General features: G+C 39.1%; 2 protein-coding genes across 2 annotated transcripts; both read right to left on the bottom strand.

Annotated features, from left to right (window-relative positions):
- Positions 1–869: 869 nt before the first annotated feature.
- On the bottom strand, positions 870–3,698 carry LOC145784058 (integrin beta pat-3-like; the record flags this gene model as incomplete). Its single annotated transcript, XM_082595813.1, has 3 exons — positions 870–983; positions 1,524–1,687; positions 3,644–3,698. Coding segments are annotated over 3 exons (315 nt in total), but the record flags the coding sequence as incomplete, so codon positions are not given.
- Positions 3,699–4,436: 738 nt separating this feature from the next.
- On the bottom strand, positions 4,437–14,763 carry LOC145784059 (integrin beta-1-A-like). Its single transcript, XM_082595815.1, has 15 exons — positions 14,666–14,763; positions 13,301–13,433; positions 12,544–12,707; positions 11,985–12,097; positions 11,763–11,878; positions 9,635–9,821; positions 8,522–8,653; positions 8,098–8,247; positions 7,652–7,741; positions 7,122–7,259; positions 6,619–6,730; positions 6,201–6,277; positions 5,614–5,741; positions 5,149–5,261; positions 4,437–4,660 (listed from the first exon to the last, which is right to left on the bottom strand). Exons 1-15 carry the CDS (start codon positions 14,745–14,747, stop codon positions 4,437–4,439), a joined length of 1,959 nt encoding a protein of 652 aa, XP_082451941.1. The 5' UTR covers positions 14,748–14,763.
- Positions 14,764–19,764: the final 5,001 nt, after the last annotated feature.

Consider the following 19,764-nt stretch of genomic DNA (forward strand, 5'->3'; position numbering starts at 1 on the left):
GGTTTCAGACGAAAGGAATACAACCTCTACGCATGAGTGATTTGCGCGCTTGTAACTATAGGCTACTGAGTACGCTGAAAATAAAGCTGGTTCTCTTACCAAAAAAAACATAGATTCTACAATAAAACATGCAATTCCAAAGGGTACATTAACCAACCAGTACGCTACTGAAACAGCACAAGCGTTTTTTAAATTCTTTTGGGTCAATAGACTGACATCACAAGTTCAGAGCAAATTTACTTGTGTTCTTCAAGAATGGACTAGCTTAATTTATAGGCTAATTATTTGCTCTTTACTAGTGCACCAGTCCAATGCATGTCTTAAATGCTTACAGATGACATTGACAATAAGTTTTTGTGCTCAGTCTAAAAACGCAGCCAACATTCCAGACTAGTCCCAGTTTGATTGATTGATTAAATCTTTATCCTCGGACTGGGAAAGTCCGAAGATTTTGTTTTGGAAATGCTCTCAGAGCGCACCAAATTGGAAGAGTTTTTCAAAATTTTCTGGGGGAGGCCCCCCAGACCCCCCGCTGGAAGTGTTGCCTTCGGCAACACGCCTTCGGGCTTCGCCCGACGGTTACGCCCTTCGTGCCTACTACCTTGATGCAGCATATTTCCAAGTTGCTTTCCCAATGGTTTAAGCCACCGAACGTCACTGCATTTAGGTAAGAACATGGTGTCGGGCCAGTGGCATAAACAGCTTCCGATACTTAATACTGGCAAGATTACTTTGTTAGGTGTTGCCTGTAGTGAATTTAGTTACCAAGCGAGTTTCCATGTCGTGGTTTTGCAATGGTGACGCTTTACCGGTAAAAGACGCATCAACAATCACCGTAGAGTGCCAATAATTGAGCATTCGTCTTGGATTATATAAATAAGTTGCTTCTAATCATTCTTGCGGATGTCAACCTTTGGATCATCGTCAACGAACCCAGGATTAACAAATCTGGAAGTGGGACTGGAAAAGATAGGGTTTTCCATCTGGAATACAGAAAAAGATCAGATCACATTGTGCGAGGTCTCGGTGGAGATTGACTTCATTGAGGAGAATACTGTTCAAACTAAAATTACGTTTAAATGTTTAAAGTTTAGTTGAGTATATTTGGTTTGTGTTGGCAAGATACAAACGCCATAAACTTTAGTGAAATGGAGTTAGCACAAAAAGGTTGGCAGCGAAAGAGCAAATAGTCATCAAAATCTGTTGCCACCCCAGAGAACAATAAATCATTTAGAACAATTCTTCGACCAACGAAAAGCATTATTAAGCTTGAAAAACTGTGAATTGACTGGTTTAAATTTGTTTGGAGACAAGTTTGGAATATTTAACAGCACTAAAGCTTGCAAAGATATACGCTACCAGCTAAGTAACATCTTCGCAAAACATTTTAATTGCTTCTGATGTATACAAACATCACTTTAAATGTCTTGATTTAATGAAATCATCTATAGCTTCGAGTAGAGGATTAAGATTCCAGCATTCAATAAATGAAAACCAACAATATGTGAAGCAATTGAACCCACCTTGGCCCACTGCGCAGACTTCGCTTCAGCGACAAACTGTTCGTATTCTCGTTTATCTCGAAGAGTCTGACAGATTTTCCACAAGAGAAGAGCAAGAAGACCTAGGAGAACGATCCCTCCAGCGACAGGGATGATGATGAGTAAGATATCAATCTCTGGACAATCTGGAAGAGTTTTAAGAGTTTAATCTTTCGATATCGAAGATTGGTATCGAAAATTGAGTATCGAAAATTGGTATCGAAAATTCCGTATCGAAAATTGAGTTTGTTTATATTAATAATGAAAGAAACAACTGGGTATTAGCACATCAGGTTTGACAACAAAACAAAAAACACATAAGAAAACTGCGGCTCGGTGACGGTTAGTCTTTAACCTTTTTCGTTACAGTGTTGTGCTCATTTTAACGTTATGTTCTTTAATGGGATCTATCTCTGATGATTCCTGCAACATCACAATTGTTGCATACACTCCCTCAACCGCCGTAACGTTCCCATACTTCGCTGGCTTGCACAACTATCAACTGACAAGTAAAAGTTTTAGTAAAAAAATATTATTTTTTTAAATCACAAACATACGAGGCCAACAAACAACATGACTTTCAGCTTGATAAAAAAGGCTTTCTCGGTTGAAGCATTTTCGGCAATTCGCATCTGGCGTTTGTCAACCAAACTAAGAACAAACCAACATTGGGAAACTATCTTTGAAATAAGAAATTCAAGAGAATGCCTTTAAATATTTTGCGACGTGGTTTACTCTCTTGCGTTCAAAGGCGAACTTAGTTTGTTCAAACAAGATGCCACAGGCGGCTTTCTCCAACTCCTCTTTCAAATAAACCGCTACAAAACCCAATTCATGACCAGGGCCGTTGGCAGGCCGGGATTTAGGGGGGGGCAGAGGGGGCAGTTGCCCCGGGCCCCCCGACTTTTGAAGGGCCCCCCTATGTGGAAAAAAATGTGATTTTTTTCCTTTTGGCCTTTAAAGTTTCTGCAAAATGCTGTGCAGTACTGGACTGATGCTACTGTAGACGTAGAGATGGTTTTTCGCGCCGTAGGCTTGAAAAAATTTTTTGCACGGGGGCCCCCCGATCTAAAAGTGCCCCGGGCCCCTCATCAGCTAAATCCGGCCCTGGCCGTTGGGACGATAATTTGGGCCCGGTTTCAATGAGATACTCGGGCCCCAAATCAAAACATTTCTAAGAAAAAGGAACTATATCCAAAGAATACGCGGAGGTTTCTTTAAAATCTTGGGTTCCTTTTAAAGGTTACACGGTCCTAAAATCGTCCCAAAACCGGATTTAAAAGTTTACCCTGGATCCCCTTGTAAAGCGCTACTGTTCATGACACAAGCTTCTCACCAACTGCACGTTCGTATTCCCTCACATAGACGAGATATTGCAATCGGGTCCTGCTCCACGTAATCAAGTACGTCACCATACAGTTACTGATGGAAGTTGGAGCCGAACACGTGACAGTGACGTGGAGAGAGCTAATTGGATAATAATCAACATAATTAACACCAGACGTTGACAGAAAACAAAGACTTATGATGATGCTCTGGCGTTGTGTAAGGTAGGCTATATTGGCAAATGATTCTGAAAACCGTTGGAGCCTTTAGGCAACTTCCAACAGTCTACTACTGAAATCGATGCATTGCATGATTGTTAGTCTTACAACTATTAGCGATGCTACGACGTTAAATCAACATAAAAAGGACGAATGTGACAAGCTAGTTTGTCAGAGTAGTGAATACCCATATCGGACTAACTTGTGGTCTGAAGCCATCACTCAATCACCAATCATGGGATGGCAAAAATGCAGAACGTTCGCCTCAACAGATTAAACATAGACGTCGATCATGCCATGGTAGTAATGAATTGAACGAATTACCTCAAAAGCAGGCAAGTCAAGTAGCGCTGGTTCAGCTCGCGGGGTATGCGTTTGAGCAATGTATTTAAAGGACAGCTCTCTATTCAATGATAGGCCTATCTAGTGGATGGAAGAATTCACAAACAATAACATTTCAACAATCGAAAAGATTCAAATCAACCAACCAAAAGCAAACTACAAGCTACAAATTTCATAAATGCACTTCCACTGTTGATACAAACAAACGTAGCCTACATGTCTTGATTGAAGTCACTGCACTCAAGGCAATCGGTGTTGGAGCTTCCAGGCAAACAGTTTGTACAATCCGGTAGCGATGACTGGCGAGTGAGAGAAATAATTCCTTGGTCTCCACAGACGGCCTGGCAATTGGCGATCACATCCTGCCAAGTATTGCAAGGTATTGAAAGAAAATTTATCAAATACTTTTTATTGTTCTTTAAATGTCTTAATCGAGAGCGTGATAAACCTAGACGAAAAGGGCAAACCACTTACCCCGCAATTCTTAATATGGAAATTTAGATACTACTTATAGCAATTCTTGTATGTCGACAGTTCGGCTATTTCAACATTTTCATAGTTTCGATGATAAATCAGTAGATGCAAATATAAAGCAAAAGAAAATAACTTACTTCATTTTGCCGACCTTGCTCGTACACACAAAGTGCACAAGCTTGAACCTCAGCTCCACTACAAGTTCCATCAACGGAGCACAAGGGATGGGCACACTGCCTGCAGTACTTTCCGTTGTAAAGATCCTGCATCGTTTACAACGACAGCTTATTTGAAAATACTTTGTTACATCAAAATTCCACCTTAAATTCTTGCTTAATTAAGACATCTGTGTTGAAAGGGACCATTTATAACTAGAACCAATTTTGTTTTAATATTAGCAAACGATACTAACCGCAACTGTACTTTAAGGACTGCACTAAAACTGTCTGCAATGTTGCCAGTTGAGCAAATCATAACTGCCAGTTTGTTGAGAAATAAGCTCTTTCTTTTCACAAAAAACATCTCTCAAAGAGAGTTAATTTGTATAAACCATACGTACATATTGGCCAACTTTGTCACACACACAGGTGTTGCATTCGCACTCTCCATTATTGGAGCACAATGCACTATTGCTGTCCGTTCTGCAATTGTTGATGTTGCAAGAACATACTCCACGTCTATCGGGACCCCAGCCAGCGGAGGAGTTGCACAGACACACAGGAGAATTGTCACAGTTCTCACAAATCCCTTGATCGGGTCCTAAATGCAAATAATAATATGTAACAATTTTTAAGATCAGACAGCCCACAAAACATTGTAGGCTACTAACATGTTTGTATTGCGCAGGGACTTATGCCAGGTTGTTGAGAATTTACAGTAAGTAGACAGAAAGACAAAGAAACCATTCTTCACATTCACCATCAAGCACGCTATCACGTTTTTGTAGAAGACACAGCCGAGTGATCTTCCATAGTTGTCGAACAGACGTCGTTTAAAGCGTCGTGCAGGCACTTTCACAACTTGGCCGCGCAGCCCGGCAATGCAAATCCCAGGATGAATGTAAATTTTTTAGTAGTAGTTTGCAACTACTTAAGTGCAGTGTAGACAGCCACCATGGTTGTCATGCGATGATCCGCGAAGACAACTAATGAGAAAAGCTACGTATTATCAAAGTGTGCACCACGGGTGCTAAGATTCATGTTTTCTTTATCTGGTCAAAACATTGTCGTTATTTCTCCAAAACTCACCTCCACAAAGTTCGCCACCGTTGTCAGGGCAACCCGTTCGTGTGCATTGACAATAATCACCATGGTAACCGTCCTCGCAAAGACACTGGCCGCATTCGCAACATCCTCGTCCGCTGGGTGATAGAAAATAGCTTAATAAAGTGTGCAATGCATCTACTTCAATATAACTTAATCTATTTGCAATATACAAACATGATTGTGTTAGTGACATCTCAACGCATCCTGAATTTACCGAGACCAGAGAAAATGTTTTTGTATTTCTTTTAATTCAACAAAAGTAGGCTTGCTTAAGCCAGTGGTCACTTGTTGAATGATTTTTTGACTCGTAAAGGATTCCTTGTGGAAATTTGATGAAAGGCTCTGACGTAAGCATAGTGACGTATCCGTCGTTGATCAGCCTGTTATGTTACATATGAAATCTAGGTATGGCGTCATTATAATAGGCCTATAGTTTGTTATCCTCACCTGCACAATGTCGCACCCTCCACGTATTCCTTTCGCAAGCATTGCTGTTCTATAGGCTCCCCCGAAGCAGGGGCCAGACATTGGCATTGCTCCCCTAGCACCCCGGGATTACAAGAGCAACGCCCACACTAGAAGCAAAATGAAAATGCTCATGCTAGTATCTTTTACCGGACTCCAATGAGATCAAAGTCTCCACAATGCACAATACATGCGATCACATGTTCCTATTGCCAGAGACCGGCAATTTAAAGGCCATTGGTTTAACTCCAATCAAAAACACGAGCATGTGTTCCAGTAAGACACCGAATGGCATGCTTAAAGGTGAAATCCCCAATCTGAAGGTTAGACCACACAAAAAATTAAAGTGAAAAAAACTGAAGAAAAATAAATGCACACAGGTAAGAAAAAATAGAGCCGATACGACTCAAGATGAAGTTTTGCGAATTCATGACAGAACTAGGCTACTTGTTTCAATAATATTGGTTAGCGTGTTCTTAAAACAGAGCTATACAATAAAGCATGAATCCAATCAAAGTATTTCAAAATTTTGTGTTCTCCTACAGTTGGTCTCCATGCACATCACTAACCTCCAACTCTCCCTCTCCGTTGCAGTGGGTGCTGTTTGATTTTACTGCTCCAACACAGTTACAGTCGCAGATGTATTCTAAACAACATGTTAGTGACCGGTTAGTTTCAGTTTAATTTAAATTTCAGTTTCCTATTTTATTTCCGACCATCAAAGAGACAAATATGAATTGCCATGATATAGCAAGAGTCTGGAAAAAGGTAGAAGCGACAAAACGTTCGTTAGCTACTACAGCAGTGCACCTTAATTAAAACACTAAAATTTTTACTACCTTTCCTGTTCATTAAATATTGGTACAACGTGTAGCTTATTGTGGTGAGTAGGCTACTTCCTTTTTCATTCAGGACAAGTTGATAAAAAATATGGTACAAAATTGCAGATTAGTGGATTTATAGACAACGCTTGATAAATCAACTCACCTATCGTCATGGTAGCAGTATCGGTGACGGATATTGACGTCACCTCTATGACGTCACTTCCACCAGGTGAAGGCGGGCAAGATTGGGCAGTCAGCTCGAATTGGAAAACAGCCTGTCAATCAACAGCTGGATTATTTCTTTTGGACAAAGGTTACGCAGACAGCAAAATCTGTCATTTTTACATTGATTTAACGCCTGCAAACGTTGAGTTAATGTAAAAAAGACCAGTTTTTCTGTCTGGGTAGAAACTACATTTCATAACTTTTTCAAATATTATAAAGCAACTGGCCTTGAGCGACATAATTATCACACAGAACAGCAGCCTATGATCACGTTTGAGCAACGCACTTCGCGATAGCTCTCCATTCAGCAGCACCTAGTAGATGAAATAATTCATAGACTATATTCTGAGGACTAAGATTCTCACAATGCAATCAACTAATCATTGTAATCAATATGGATCTAAGCGATTTCAGTACCAGCTTTAGTCAGTAAAACCTCACCTCATCCCCTATGGACACGTTGTTACATTGAAGACTGTTCTCCACCCAACTCATAGCTCCGGGACATAAAACTCTATATTGGACATCTACACCACTGGGTATCGTTGGAAGATTCAACTGAAGATTTCTTCGGATTGACTTAAAATAGACAAGTAGACAGTTCGTTCAAGATGTCTCAGAGTCATTTGCTTGTTAACTTATCAAGTGCGAAAAGGTCAGTTGTTCTTTAAGGAAAGTAGATGTGGGATTTGGGGTAGCCAAAGATAGTGTCATTGATTGTCTGATCTACCTCACCACATTAATGTACAGTAGCGGTCATTATACTCCACCGCGTCGTGCAGACAGGTTCGCTAGATACACCTCAGTGCGAACCACGTAGAGAATTTTATTGTTCTTGTTTACTTATCGTTGTTTTAGATATTTAGCTTTGTTTTATCACAAACGTATTCAACAAAATAACAACACAGTGTAAAACAGTAAGTTACTTGAGTTGACACAGAATGAACCGATTTGAAGAGTAGGCGACTTACCTCGTACGACTTCGAGAGCACAGCTATAACGTTGCTGGAATCCGATTCCAACGTGTCCACGAATGCGTTGGAAACAACAGATGGAAGCTCCTAAAGTGAATGTAAAGTCATCGGTTTGTTCACAGCAGCCCAAAGAAAGTCCTAATTCAACACCGCGCAGTGTTTACAATTTTTAGAACTGTTTGTGTAAAGATTGAGTTAATCGGCTGAACATATCGTTCAACATGTCTCCATCGGGTTTTCTAAAAGTTCAACTCATTTGTTATTGACGACTGTCTTGCGATTGGTACAACAGTGGTGCGACAGCCAATGAGAAGAGAAAACACGAAAAAAGGTTTTGCAATGCCACTCAGAAGACACCTCATATTCGCAAGTGATATTTTCCAACTTTATAAAACAGTTAGGCTACTAGTACTAGCCAATATTCACATTAGGAGATTACTTACCTCATACAGCGACAATACGTCTTGTGTTACAGCGAAAATAGTCTGGATTTTGTTGTTCTCAAATACTTTCTGCAACTGACCAATCGACGGGTAGTCTTGGATGCGACTTTTTGCGTATACCAAAGCATTCGGTAGATAAACATTCACATTCTTGAAGAAAAAACAACTTTAGTTAGAAACAAAAAATAAACTGTGCTTTTACTTAAGTACTATGTGTGTGTGTGTGAGTGTGGCCTTGTGTGTACATGTATGTGAAAAATATTGCAAATTTCAAGTAAAGATCGATACTTGTATGTGTGTATATATTACTGTGACTGTGTGCGTGTTGTGTGAATACATGTGTTGATGGCCTAAACACGTGTTCATCTTGCTCATGGGATTTCATTACTTGTAAAACACAAAGGTACTCAACGTCAGACTTCACCTTCTCCAAGGAGCACTGCATGTCGTTGATGTCCAGGATGGTGGCCAGCTTCCCATCCATGGCAATGTGAGGAGGAGCGTCGGTTGTGAATAGAATCACCCGTAATGAGATGTCCCGCCATTTTATTTGCTCCTGTATAAGTGTAGAGCAGATGCGTGAATGGAATGTCACAGGAAAAAGCTTTCCCAGCAACGAGAAATATTAAAAAAACAACTTGGCCTTACAATATTTGGTCATACCAGAAACTTTAGAGAATGAAACTGAAGCAATCAATCACACATATTTTCTGTACAACACGTGCTTACGCAACAAAATTTTCTTTATTCCAAAGACCAAATGTAGGGATAGCTGAATAATTTCGCGTTATATTCTATAGGTCTATATTCATTTCACTGTAGGCCTATAATTGCAGATAAAATAGCCTAACATATTACTTTTGTTTATATGGAAGCTACACTATGGAGGCACCGAAAAAAACATGCTGTTGTCTTTGTTAAGGTGCCCCACATGGAATATTTTAATGTCTCTCTTACTTGGAGTTTAGCAATTGTGAGGAACAACTGCAATGGACACAGAATAGTGCTACAGACATACGACTTGTAGTGTAGGCTACTGGATAATAGCCTACAGCTATAGGCTTACAGTACAGTTCGTATTATAAAATATACATCTGTGTAGCGGCTGTAGCCTATAAACCAGACAATTCCAGTACCGGCAGTTTCCTAACTGCTATTGCTGGATGCTGGAATTCATGACCTATATTATAAGAAGAGAAAATATAATTAATCAAAAACTCGCTTAAAAACATTTAATTTCACCCAACAGCAAGATTGGGTAAACTTGTTTTTTTTTCCATCCTGGCTATGTAGCCCACAACGCTTAAAAGTATCATTCATGTGGCATTTGGACATTTACGCCTCTGGCATGTTGTTTACGGACAAACGATGGACTCAAACTAATGAAACCATTTAAATATAGAAACATGGCATAACTCTGCATAGCATAACACTATGGCATACCTTGCACAACATAGTAGCCTATTATGGCACATCTGGCACAACTCACTTAGCACATTATGGCTCAACTCACTTGGCACATTATGGCACAACTCACTTGGCACACAGCTATCTGCATGAGTGCATCAAATCCGCCTTCAGGCCGGTCAACGTTCCCTGAGATATTGGTGGCACTGACTGCATCCCGAAACGCCTCGCCGCTAGAGGTGAGAGGGAGTTGGTGGTGGAATCCGAACGCGGGAGAGCACGTGGCGTTCCCAAGGCTGAAACACGGATCTTGCAACCTGCCGTGAGAAAGAGCGCGTTTACCGTTTATTTATTATACTCTTAGTTGTTTTATATTTTTATGTGAACATGATAGACCACATAGAAAGTTCAATAAAACAGTCTTGTTGGGAAACTCATAGCCTAGGCTATAGTTTGTTTTGATGAAGTTTTCGCCACTTTCAGGGTAGCTTTCTCAGTATCTTATTCAGTTGGAAAGAAAGAAAACTACATTGAGAATACAGTAAAATCCTAATTTAGCGACAGGACTAATTTTTAATTTTATATAAAGTCTGCGATATCATCACATTATTATCCGACTTCTTTTACTTCGTTATGCAAGAAAGAACACAATCGGTACCGTTTTTAAAGTCTTCGGTTTGACCCGACCTGGAATCGATCTTAGATCTACCAGCACTAGAGCGGGAGGCGAAACCACTCGGTCACTGAGCTGGTTTAGGCAGAAGAAGCTGCCGGCATTGAAGTTGCATCTTTTATTGCTTTGTTACGACATAATATATTTTACACTGATTGCGTGCTTTGGTAAGTGATTGAAACTATGTCAAACTATCATACCAGCTGCGCTGCTACTGTCTGCTTTGCAAGCGCTGACGCCATCGCAAATCGCCCACATGCGATTGATATAGCGCTGTATAGAAACATTTAATAATTTAAATATTATGTGGTTTGGTTGCCTTTTCGAACTGTTTGCTTTGTAAAGCGCTTGGAGCATCTGATATTTGAGAAACAGCTTTACATGAAAACACATCAATAGTTGTTTACTCTCAAATATTACGAACTGACGTTATGAACAAACAACAAATTTTTCCAGCAAATCAAGCTGGGGAAACAAATGATTGATTACGTAATTTACAACTTTACGTAAGTTCTTACGGTCTTTGGGATAATGAATAATTAGAATCTCAAAAATGCCAGTAAATTTTAGTTTGTTTAAATTTTAGTTTGTGTTCAGAAGCGCGAACTAATGCTTTAAAATTTCTTAGAAACTTTCCACCATACAGTATTCAATTCAGTATGCACGTCAAGCAGTAGCCTACAAAGCCACAACAGTACAGAGACTGGCACAGTTACTTGCCAACACTGTGGAAATCAACACCAATAAGCTACAGTCAATTAACTTGGCATTTTAAACCTTCAAACGGAATAATTGACAATCAACAACGACAAGGGGAAACTACATTCTGTCAACCTCAATGACCTCATCATTAATGTGTTGCGGCTGTGCCAAATTTCTTTCAACTTAATAACTTACTTCGGTCGCAAGCACGTTTTATAAGGATCGCGTTTTGTCGCTTCTACCTTTTTCTCGACCTTTGCTATGTTGACGTGTATTGTTTTTGATATGATGGTCAAAAATAAAAAACAACTGAACTGAACCGAACATTTGGGTCAAAACTTTCTACATACGGTACTCTGCAAGTCTGCAACTAATGCGAAACTGCCAGAAATAAGCTTTCAAAGAGACTTGATCAGTTCGGGAATAAAGATTCCTAAAATCAATCAAAGTCAGTTGTGTCTGATTGACAAAACGTCGGAATAAGATCAGATTATCACTTTATACATCTTGTGATAGTTTAGCTCAGTTTGCACCAGCAGAACTCATCATGTTATTGAACTAAATGCCCGGTGAACAGCCTCATTCAATTTTTAGATTTGCATAATTAAATTAATTTAAATTCGCTTTGTAGGCTACACTTTGTTATGTTATTATGGGTCGGCACGTTTTGAGTGGAGGAGATTATTACAAAGACAATCATTTCATCATCATCATTTTATTTTCGCGTCATTAACGCGTCAGGGACGAAAAAGATACTAACTACAAAAATCCATATAGACCTACCAGCACGTTAATGAACGGGAAAAGGTGGCAAAACCTTGAAAGGTTTAAAATTTAGTTTTTGAGATTTTGTTAACTTTAAATTCAATATAAAGTTACTTACAATTGTTCATCTGTGCTTGTGTATGGCATCATGACCTTGTCTACGAATGATCCGAATCCGAACCGAACATTTTCCGAAACATTCCGAATGGCCTGCACGAGATCAATTCCTAAATTCTATAAAAGCATAAATAAATACAGTTAGCTGACGTTGAATCACCGTAAAAAGACAGATTTTATCAGCTGGTGTGCTAAAATGCATGGATATACTGTTCCGCCTTACTTGCAAAGTCTGTAAATCATCATTCATTGAATAGGACAGATCCATGACGTAATACAAGTCCAGAGGATATTCCACAACTCTTCGGAAAGTAAAGTTGACTTTTTGTGATAGTCCTGAAAATAATTTTGGAAGGTTTTACCAGAAATAATTCACTTTTTGACATAATTCAAACGTTCAAAAAACGGACAAAACGTTTAAAAGAACAATACTTCAGATCCGTTTTATATTTGATACGGTATAGGGTTTGCGTCGGGGTTTCTTGGGCGCCATTTTAATTAGCGGTGCAGACAAAGTGAAGCCTCAACATCGTTTGCAACTGCTGAGCAGAGCACTCTCGCTCCCATTGCCGGCTGAACAAATTACGTTCGGAAAAGGAGAACTCTTTCAAATTAGTCATTTAGTCCTTGGAAAGGGCCTAAACTGCTCAACAAACAAACGGTAGCGCTTAGTGAATGCAAGATGTTCAATACAAACAACAAATTCAAGACAAAACAAACTATAAAATTACATCGTTGCCATAAGCAAGATATAAAAAAAATTAGATATAAAAGCATCCCACCTGGTCTTAGTAGAACAGTGAGTTTCTGTGGACGAAGTTGGGTGACGTTTAAGTTCTCAGCTTGAGAGTCCATTTCAACAGTTGAGAAAGGATCATTTTGGGTGGAAGTGACGTTGTTCTGAGGATTGTCAATAAGTCCAGAAGAACAACTTCTCTCATTCTCGCTAAGTGTTTAATGAATAATGTTACCGGTAGCAAACCAATTGAATTCTTTGAGGATTGATAGAAACCGAATTTGGAATTTACTTTTATATTGTTAAAAAAAGCGGAAAGAAAGAAGCGGTTAAACAACATTAAACTGGTGCAAATTAAGCTGAACTATCACAAGATGTAAAAAGTGACAATTTGCTTTTATTTCGACGTTTTGTCAATCAGACACGACTGATTTCTTCATGGAGCTAGACAGGGAGCTGATTGACAAAACTGACTGCCTGGTCACTACCAAGTCACAAAACGTTAGCCCCGTTAGCTCAATGGTTACGCGCCCAGCTCAAGATCAAGCGGCGCTGGTTCGACTCGCGGGGTGTGCGCTTGAGCAACGTATTTCAGGACTGCTCTCCATTCAGAAGCACTTAGTGAATGAAATAATTCCCAGACAACAACTCTTCAACAATCGGAAAACTTCACTTTGCTAACCTCGGTAACCGGCCCCTGCGTCAAAAGCCTCTACAAGTATGCGAAACTACCAGGAATAACCAATCAAGGATTTGTCAGTCCGAGGATAAAGATTCAAAAACCAAACCGAAACGATTGTTACCTGAGGATCATACAACGCGATTGCTCACAAACAGTGTTGTTACGTGGTTCTGTACACCATGTGCACAAGGGATGGGCTACAATGCACTCCTGGCAGTTCTGCTGGGCGGCAGCGCACAAATCTTTGATGTCATCTGCCAAACGAAAGTAGTTAGCAACTGTTTGTTATCGATGTTGGGTTAAAATTAAGTTAAGCCAATAATACTCAAGGATTGCTGGTCTACTTTAACATCATCAGCTTAACTAACTCGGCCAGTGGTTTTTAACCGTTTCTTATTCGTTTTAAACGGTTAAGTCTTATTCCTTACTACTGCAAACGTATTGAAATATCTCATTTTTTGCCAACATTTTTTACCAATACCAACATTTTTTAAGAAAACGTTTGTAATTTTTAGTTTATTTTCATGTTATTATGTTAAATGCCGTCTGGTTGTTAGGTTTTATTTGTCCATGGTTAAAAAAAATGACCTCTCTACCAAAATTGTATTTCATGTTTGTAATTAAAACGTGCAAGTTGTTACATTGGAAGTAAATAGACCCCGCTTATTAATCTAGGCCTACCCGCGTATTAAGCCCCAAATTGTCCGGTCCACAGGTTGGCTTAATAAGCCGGGACTACTGTAATTGTAATTTGAAAATTTCAGAAAAATGTAATTGTAATGAATAATTGAACTGAAGATTGTGTAATTAATCCAACTCTGATTTGAAATGCTGAGTTCCACGCAGTGATAGTCTACTGTTGTTGGTATGCAAACATGTCTCAACACAACTTTCTGGAAAGTCTGATCTAGATTTATCACCAACAACGTATCACTATTATCACCAACAACTTATCACTATTATCTATAACAACTTATCACTATTATCACCAACAACTTATCACTATTATCAATAACAAGTTATCACTATTATCTATAACAACTTATCACTATTATCACTAACAAATACAAAGATTGAGTGAAAGTGAAGTAAGGCGACTGAGTTGGCCTACAGACGGACAAAATTGAAATGGTGAAACTGCGTCTTTACGTGTTCAGAATGCAGTTTTAGAAGCCACAAAATCAAGGTTCGTTTTGTTTAAGTTTTGCTTTTAAAATAAAAGCGTCCAAATTGCAGTGCTTCAGTTTACGTCTAAACTGCAGTGCGTCAATTTTTGTCTGAACTGCAGTGCGTGAGTTCTTCTCAGCGTCAGTACGCGTCATGAAGTTCAAATAACGCTACTAACTCACCGAGATGCGTAAGTGAAACAAGATTTCCAAATTTGTCCTTCTTGCATTGATGTAACGTATACAGCTGTCGAATTAATGCAAAAAAAGTCTAATTTGCTCGCTGAGAAACTAGTTACAAAACAACAAATATGTCTTACCTTGGGCTTGGATGTCTCTTATTTCATTGTAAATTGCGATCAAGATAAAAATAAACTTAACACTTGCTAATAATTGAGTCATTTTATGCTAAATATTCTCTCCGTTCTTTTGTACTGGTAGGCTACAGTAGGTTACAGTAAAATAGGCTGCACTTCAAGTAAAACGTCAACACCTGTTGACGCCGGAACAATTCAATTGTGTAAGTGCAAGCTATCGAATTTCAAATCGGTTTTTGTACACGTCTTTGCAACGTCCAAACAACTGTTTGTGCGTTACGTACCTCAAATCTTCTCTCATCGCTTTTGTTTGTGATTGCGGAACTTTCTTCAATGTATCCCAAAGTTTAACAAGAACGCTGCAAACGCAGCTTCCCACACAGTCAAATTGTCTGCAGACGATGAATCAATGTAAAAATGACAGATTTTGCTGTTTGGATTCAGAAATTGTTTGACTCTATTTCGAAATTCAGTGACGTTAAAATGACGAAAGAATTACAATATTTGCTTGAGGAGAACAAGTTTGTAACAACAGATAAGTTATGTTTTTTTTTTTCATTTGAATGCTAAACAGTTCATATCAACAACATAGGTAGCCTAATAAAAACATTTTTGAAAACAGCAGGCAATGTAAATCTAAAATGTTTTTGAAAATCTTATGAAAAGAAAAGCAAAGTTTTTGATTAAATGTAGGCTATTTCATCTCTTGCGGTTTGCTTTTTTACAGTGTTTTTTGTAATTTTTTTGTATTCATCTCACAACTGAAATGCAATGGGCATCCGCTGCTTTGAAAGTAGCGCGGCACCGCTATCACTACAATATGCCATAAATAACGCGCTACCGCTACTCGGGCCAAACGTAGCGCACGCTAGCCTACTATGCACGACTCCTAGCGCGCATGTTACCGCTACCTACCCGCTACCTTTTTTATTAAACTGACTGGAAAGCTTTATTTAAGTACCTTGTGAAGTTTGACAACAAATCATATCACCTTTCCGTACCACATTCGTTTACACTGCCATTTTAGCTTCGTAATTGAAAACAAGATCTCGGTGAAATATTATTTTTATTCTCCAGTGTTTTCATCAAAAGCGGGGGATCAAAAGTCTCTAAAAACGATTCAATCTTTTCCACTTTGAATTGGAAAGTAGCGGGTAGCAGAAGTACGACTACAGCAAACCGTAACGCCTCTCAACCACCACTACATTGGAAAAAAGTTACGTCGCTACGGTAGCCGTTGCTCTAATACAGGGGGTTCCAACCTTTTTACAATATCGTACCACTTGGACGCTCTGTACTGCCAAGCGTACCACTTCTTGCAGAACAACTAATTTGATCAAATTATATTTTATTCAGAAGAATAATATTGGCCTACTAAAATAACACTAAAGCACCACAACTAAATTTAATGAGATTTTTGTTTACTGTCCACCAATTGATCGATGCGCGGTGTAAATTTGCCAATAGCGCATCGAAAGTCATTTCCGGGCGCACCTAGTCGGTTTCGATTTTTTGACTTGATGTTCATCATGACTAAAAATCCCTGCTTGCATTCCCACGAGGAAGGAAAAATCAGTACCTGCGGAACAGCATAGGAAGCTAACGTTGAATGTGAAGAGGCCATACTGAGCCAGAAATTTATTGGAGAACATTCCTTGTAATTGTAACCGTTATTGAACATTTTATTCCGATCTATTTTTAGCTTACAACTATCATTATTCAACGCTATTTGTAGCTTAAGCTATAAAACAGTAGATGATATGTATCTATCAAGCGCAATCATTTAACATAATTAACGCCCACTGTCCCGCAGCGTTGTACGGCTTTTCAAAGCAGCTGTGTTCCTTGTTGACAACTGACATGACCAGTGGCGGATTTAGGGCAAAATTTTAGGGTGCGTCAAAAAAGTATGGAACAACCTCGCCGCAAACATCTTGAGAAAATTTTTTGCGTTTTTATCAATAAAATTTCCTATCTAAGTCAGGTAGGCTACCAGTCATTCCCACATCACAAATCAACACCACAAGTGACAATCAGTTGTAAAGTTGAGGCAATGCCATAATGCCGCTCGTGGCAATTAAAAGCAATAACGAACGTGAAATGATAATTTAGGTATTTTCCACTATAACTTTAGGCCATACAACAGTGATTGCTCCAAGTGAATGAAAAGGGGTAGGCTAACTACCAAAATCCATTTCTATAAATCACCAACCTAGAGCGCCTGAAGCTCACTGGTGCATAGCCCAAAAAATGCATTATAAAAAACATTCAAACGGTGAGGCCTAGGTGTAGGCAGAGGTGGGCAAAAAGTAGCGCCTCTCCGGCTACCGCTACTTTGGAAAAAAAGTAGCGCCGCTACTGCAGACGTTACTTCAACTAAAAAGTAGCGCCGCTACCGCTACTTTCACCAAAAAAGTAGCGGCGCTACAAAAGTAGCGCGCTATTGCCCACCTCTGGGTGTAGGCTACTTAAAACGGTGTACAGGCCTAGGTGTAGCCTACATCACGCATTGTTTTACGTTAGTAAAATGGAAATTTACAAGTTAAAGTACAGCATAAAAAGAAAATTTGCATGCATAGCCTACATAAAAAAATAAATTGGAATTTTAGGGGGCGCCGCGGCGCCATAGGTAAATCCGCCCCTGGACTGTGGACATGACCTGTATTTTGAAGATTGTAATGATATGAAATAACAGGAATATTTACGTAACAACAAGAATAGGCTTCGGAAAATTTTTTTTGTAAACAAAACCAGATAAACAAAATATAAAGTTGTGAAAAAAACGGAAGCTAACCGCGTAGCCTGCCACCTGAAAAACCTTCGCGTACCACAGGTTGAGAACCCCTGCTTTAACAAAGGAGTTTTTTTTGATTTGATTGAATCTTTATCCTCGGACTAGGAAAGCTTCTTGCAGAGCTTAATCCTGGCAGTTTCGCATACTTGTAGTTGTAGAGGCTTTGAATCAAGACGAAGAACGAAGGCGCAGACCGAGATTGACAGGGTAAAGTTTCCGATTTGGTTTGGTTTGGTTTGGTTTGGTTTTTGAATCTTTATCCTCGGACTGACAAAGCCTTGATAGGTTATTCCTGGTACTTGTTCGCATACTTGTAGAGGCACTTGACGCAGGGCCGGTTACCGAGATTGGCAGAGTGAAGTTTTCCGATTGTTGAAGTCTTGTTGCCGAGAAATTATTCCATTCACTAGGTGCCGCTGAATGGAGAGCAGTCCTGAAATGCGTTGCTCAAGCGCACACCCCGAGAGTCGAACCAGCGCCGTGTGATCTTGAGCCCGGCGCGTAACCACTGAGCTATCGGGGCGGATGTTGTAGTCTTGTTGCCGGGAATTATTCCATCCATAGCCGAGTAGTGAGAACACTGGAACGGCAATCATTGAGAATCAACATCAATATCATCATCAACCAGCTCATCCATTTCATCACCCACCAGGACAAGAAACAATAACTTAAACTGGATATCAAACCTCAATCGTCTTAGGCTACTGTGTGATGTGCAGTCTAACCGTAGAAAGAGCTCAACACCTGCTCTCCTGGGCCACATTGAAACGGGCTTTTGCCTGAGGAACGTGCTGGTAGGTTTATATCGATTTTTGTAGTTAGTATCTTTTTCGTCCCGGACGCGTAAATGACGAAAAATAAAATGATTGATTGATTGATTTGCTTTTTTTAGACCCTTCATTGAATTCAATTTTGGAATATTTATACGCTTCAATGCGTGAAAACTTTCTGACGACCAATCAGAGAGCTTATTGAGGTCCAAGAGTGCGGGAAATGTAATTTTCAAGTTTACACAATTTTAGTAATTTTACTTACGGTATGTTTATATTTCTGAAAATTCTGACAATCACAGCAAAAACAATAGACTACTTGTCAAACTAAGCATAGGTCCACACAACGTTTTATTAAGTACGGTCATAACATGAGCTTCTCGCTGTTTAGCGCAGTTAAGTTCATTGGCCATACAAAAACAATAAAATATTTATTCAGAAATATATCATATACCGTAGTACCCAGTTCAGTTGTTTTTATTTTTGACCATCACAGAAAAAACAATACACGTCAACATAGCAAAGGTCTAGAAAAAGGTGGAAGCGACAAAATGCGAACGTTAAATAAAACGTATCAAGTCTGAATTAAGAAACCAGTTTCAAATCAGCTGCACTCAATTTGTTGTGAGAATTTCTCTCCAAAAACTGAGAAAGCTTGTTTGGTACCTTGTTCCAGGCAGTTTCAAATCCTTGTAGAGGCTACTGAACTACTAGTCTAGTCACAGAGTGAAGTTTCTATTTGTTTTTAAAGTGTAGGATCATTAAGTTTCTTCCTCTTGTCGAGGGTCACAGGCAATATAACGCAAAGTTTCTTTTTGTGAGATGTTTCTAAATTGCAGTTTTGTAATCAAGCCCTGAACAATCATTTGTCCAAATCCTATGTAGAATAATGACTGAAAATTTTTCGATATATTTGGTGCCACGAAATGAAGAGCTGTCCTTGAAGTGCACAACCTGAGAAAATCATCAAATCAGCATTTGATTTTTTAAGCTGTACTGTAGCACAATGTGTGCATATGTATTCACATCTAGGCTGCAAATAAGTACAAATGGGATGGTACAAAAGATTGTATCACCTCGGTTAATAGAAAAAAGTAGGTATCTATGCCTTTAATCTATTAAAGGCTTCAAGGCTATGTTTTCTTTAAGTCACTTAAGCAGAAGCTTGTAAAATTGCTTTTTTCATCAGCTGCTTGAGTTGCCTGTTTATTAACAACTGACAAAAGCAACACAGCGTCCATTGTGAGAAATATACCGTAGTAGGATTGTACCTATGTCATACAATTAAAAATGCAATGCAACAGATAGCTGGATATCATTGTATAATACAGTCCCATTCTCAATCATCAACTGTTTTGACAACAAACCTTCCAAGCAGAATCAAATCAATGTCCCTTGAAGCTTCAAAAAAGATGTTCTATATACCGTACCACTGACTGAGACCAACGCACAATCGCACATTAAATGTATAGCCTACCGTATATTGTATATAGCCACTACATAGAAAAAATGTTTATTGTTTTCTATATTATAAATTT

Source organism: Aplidium turbinatum, chromosome 15 (assembly GCF_918807975.1).
Source record: "Aplidium turbinatum chromosome 15, kaAplTurb1.1, whole genome shotgun sequence".
Taxonomy (NCBI): Eukaryota; Metazoa; Chordata; class Ascidiacea; order Aplousobranchia; family Polyclinidae; genus Aplidium; species Aplidium turbinatum.

Coding starts and splice junctions, on each gene's coding strand:
- LOC145784059 (XM_082595815.1), bottom strand. CDS start 14,747: ATGACTCAATTATTAGCAAGTGTTAAGTTTATTTTTATCTTGATCGCA. Junction 5,262..5,613: donor GAGGGTGCGACATTGTGCAG/GTGAGGATAACA, acceptor TCTATCACCCAG/CGGACGAGGATGTTGCGAAT. Junction 4,661..5,148: donor CGGTGGCGAACTTTGTGGAG/GTGAGTTTTGGA, acceptor ATTTGCATTTAG/GACCCGATCAAGGGATTTGT.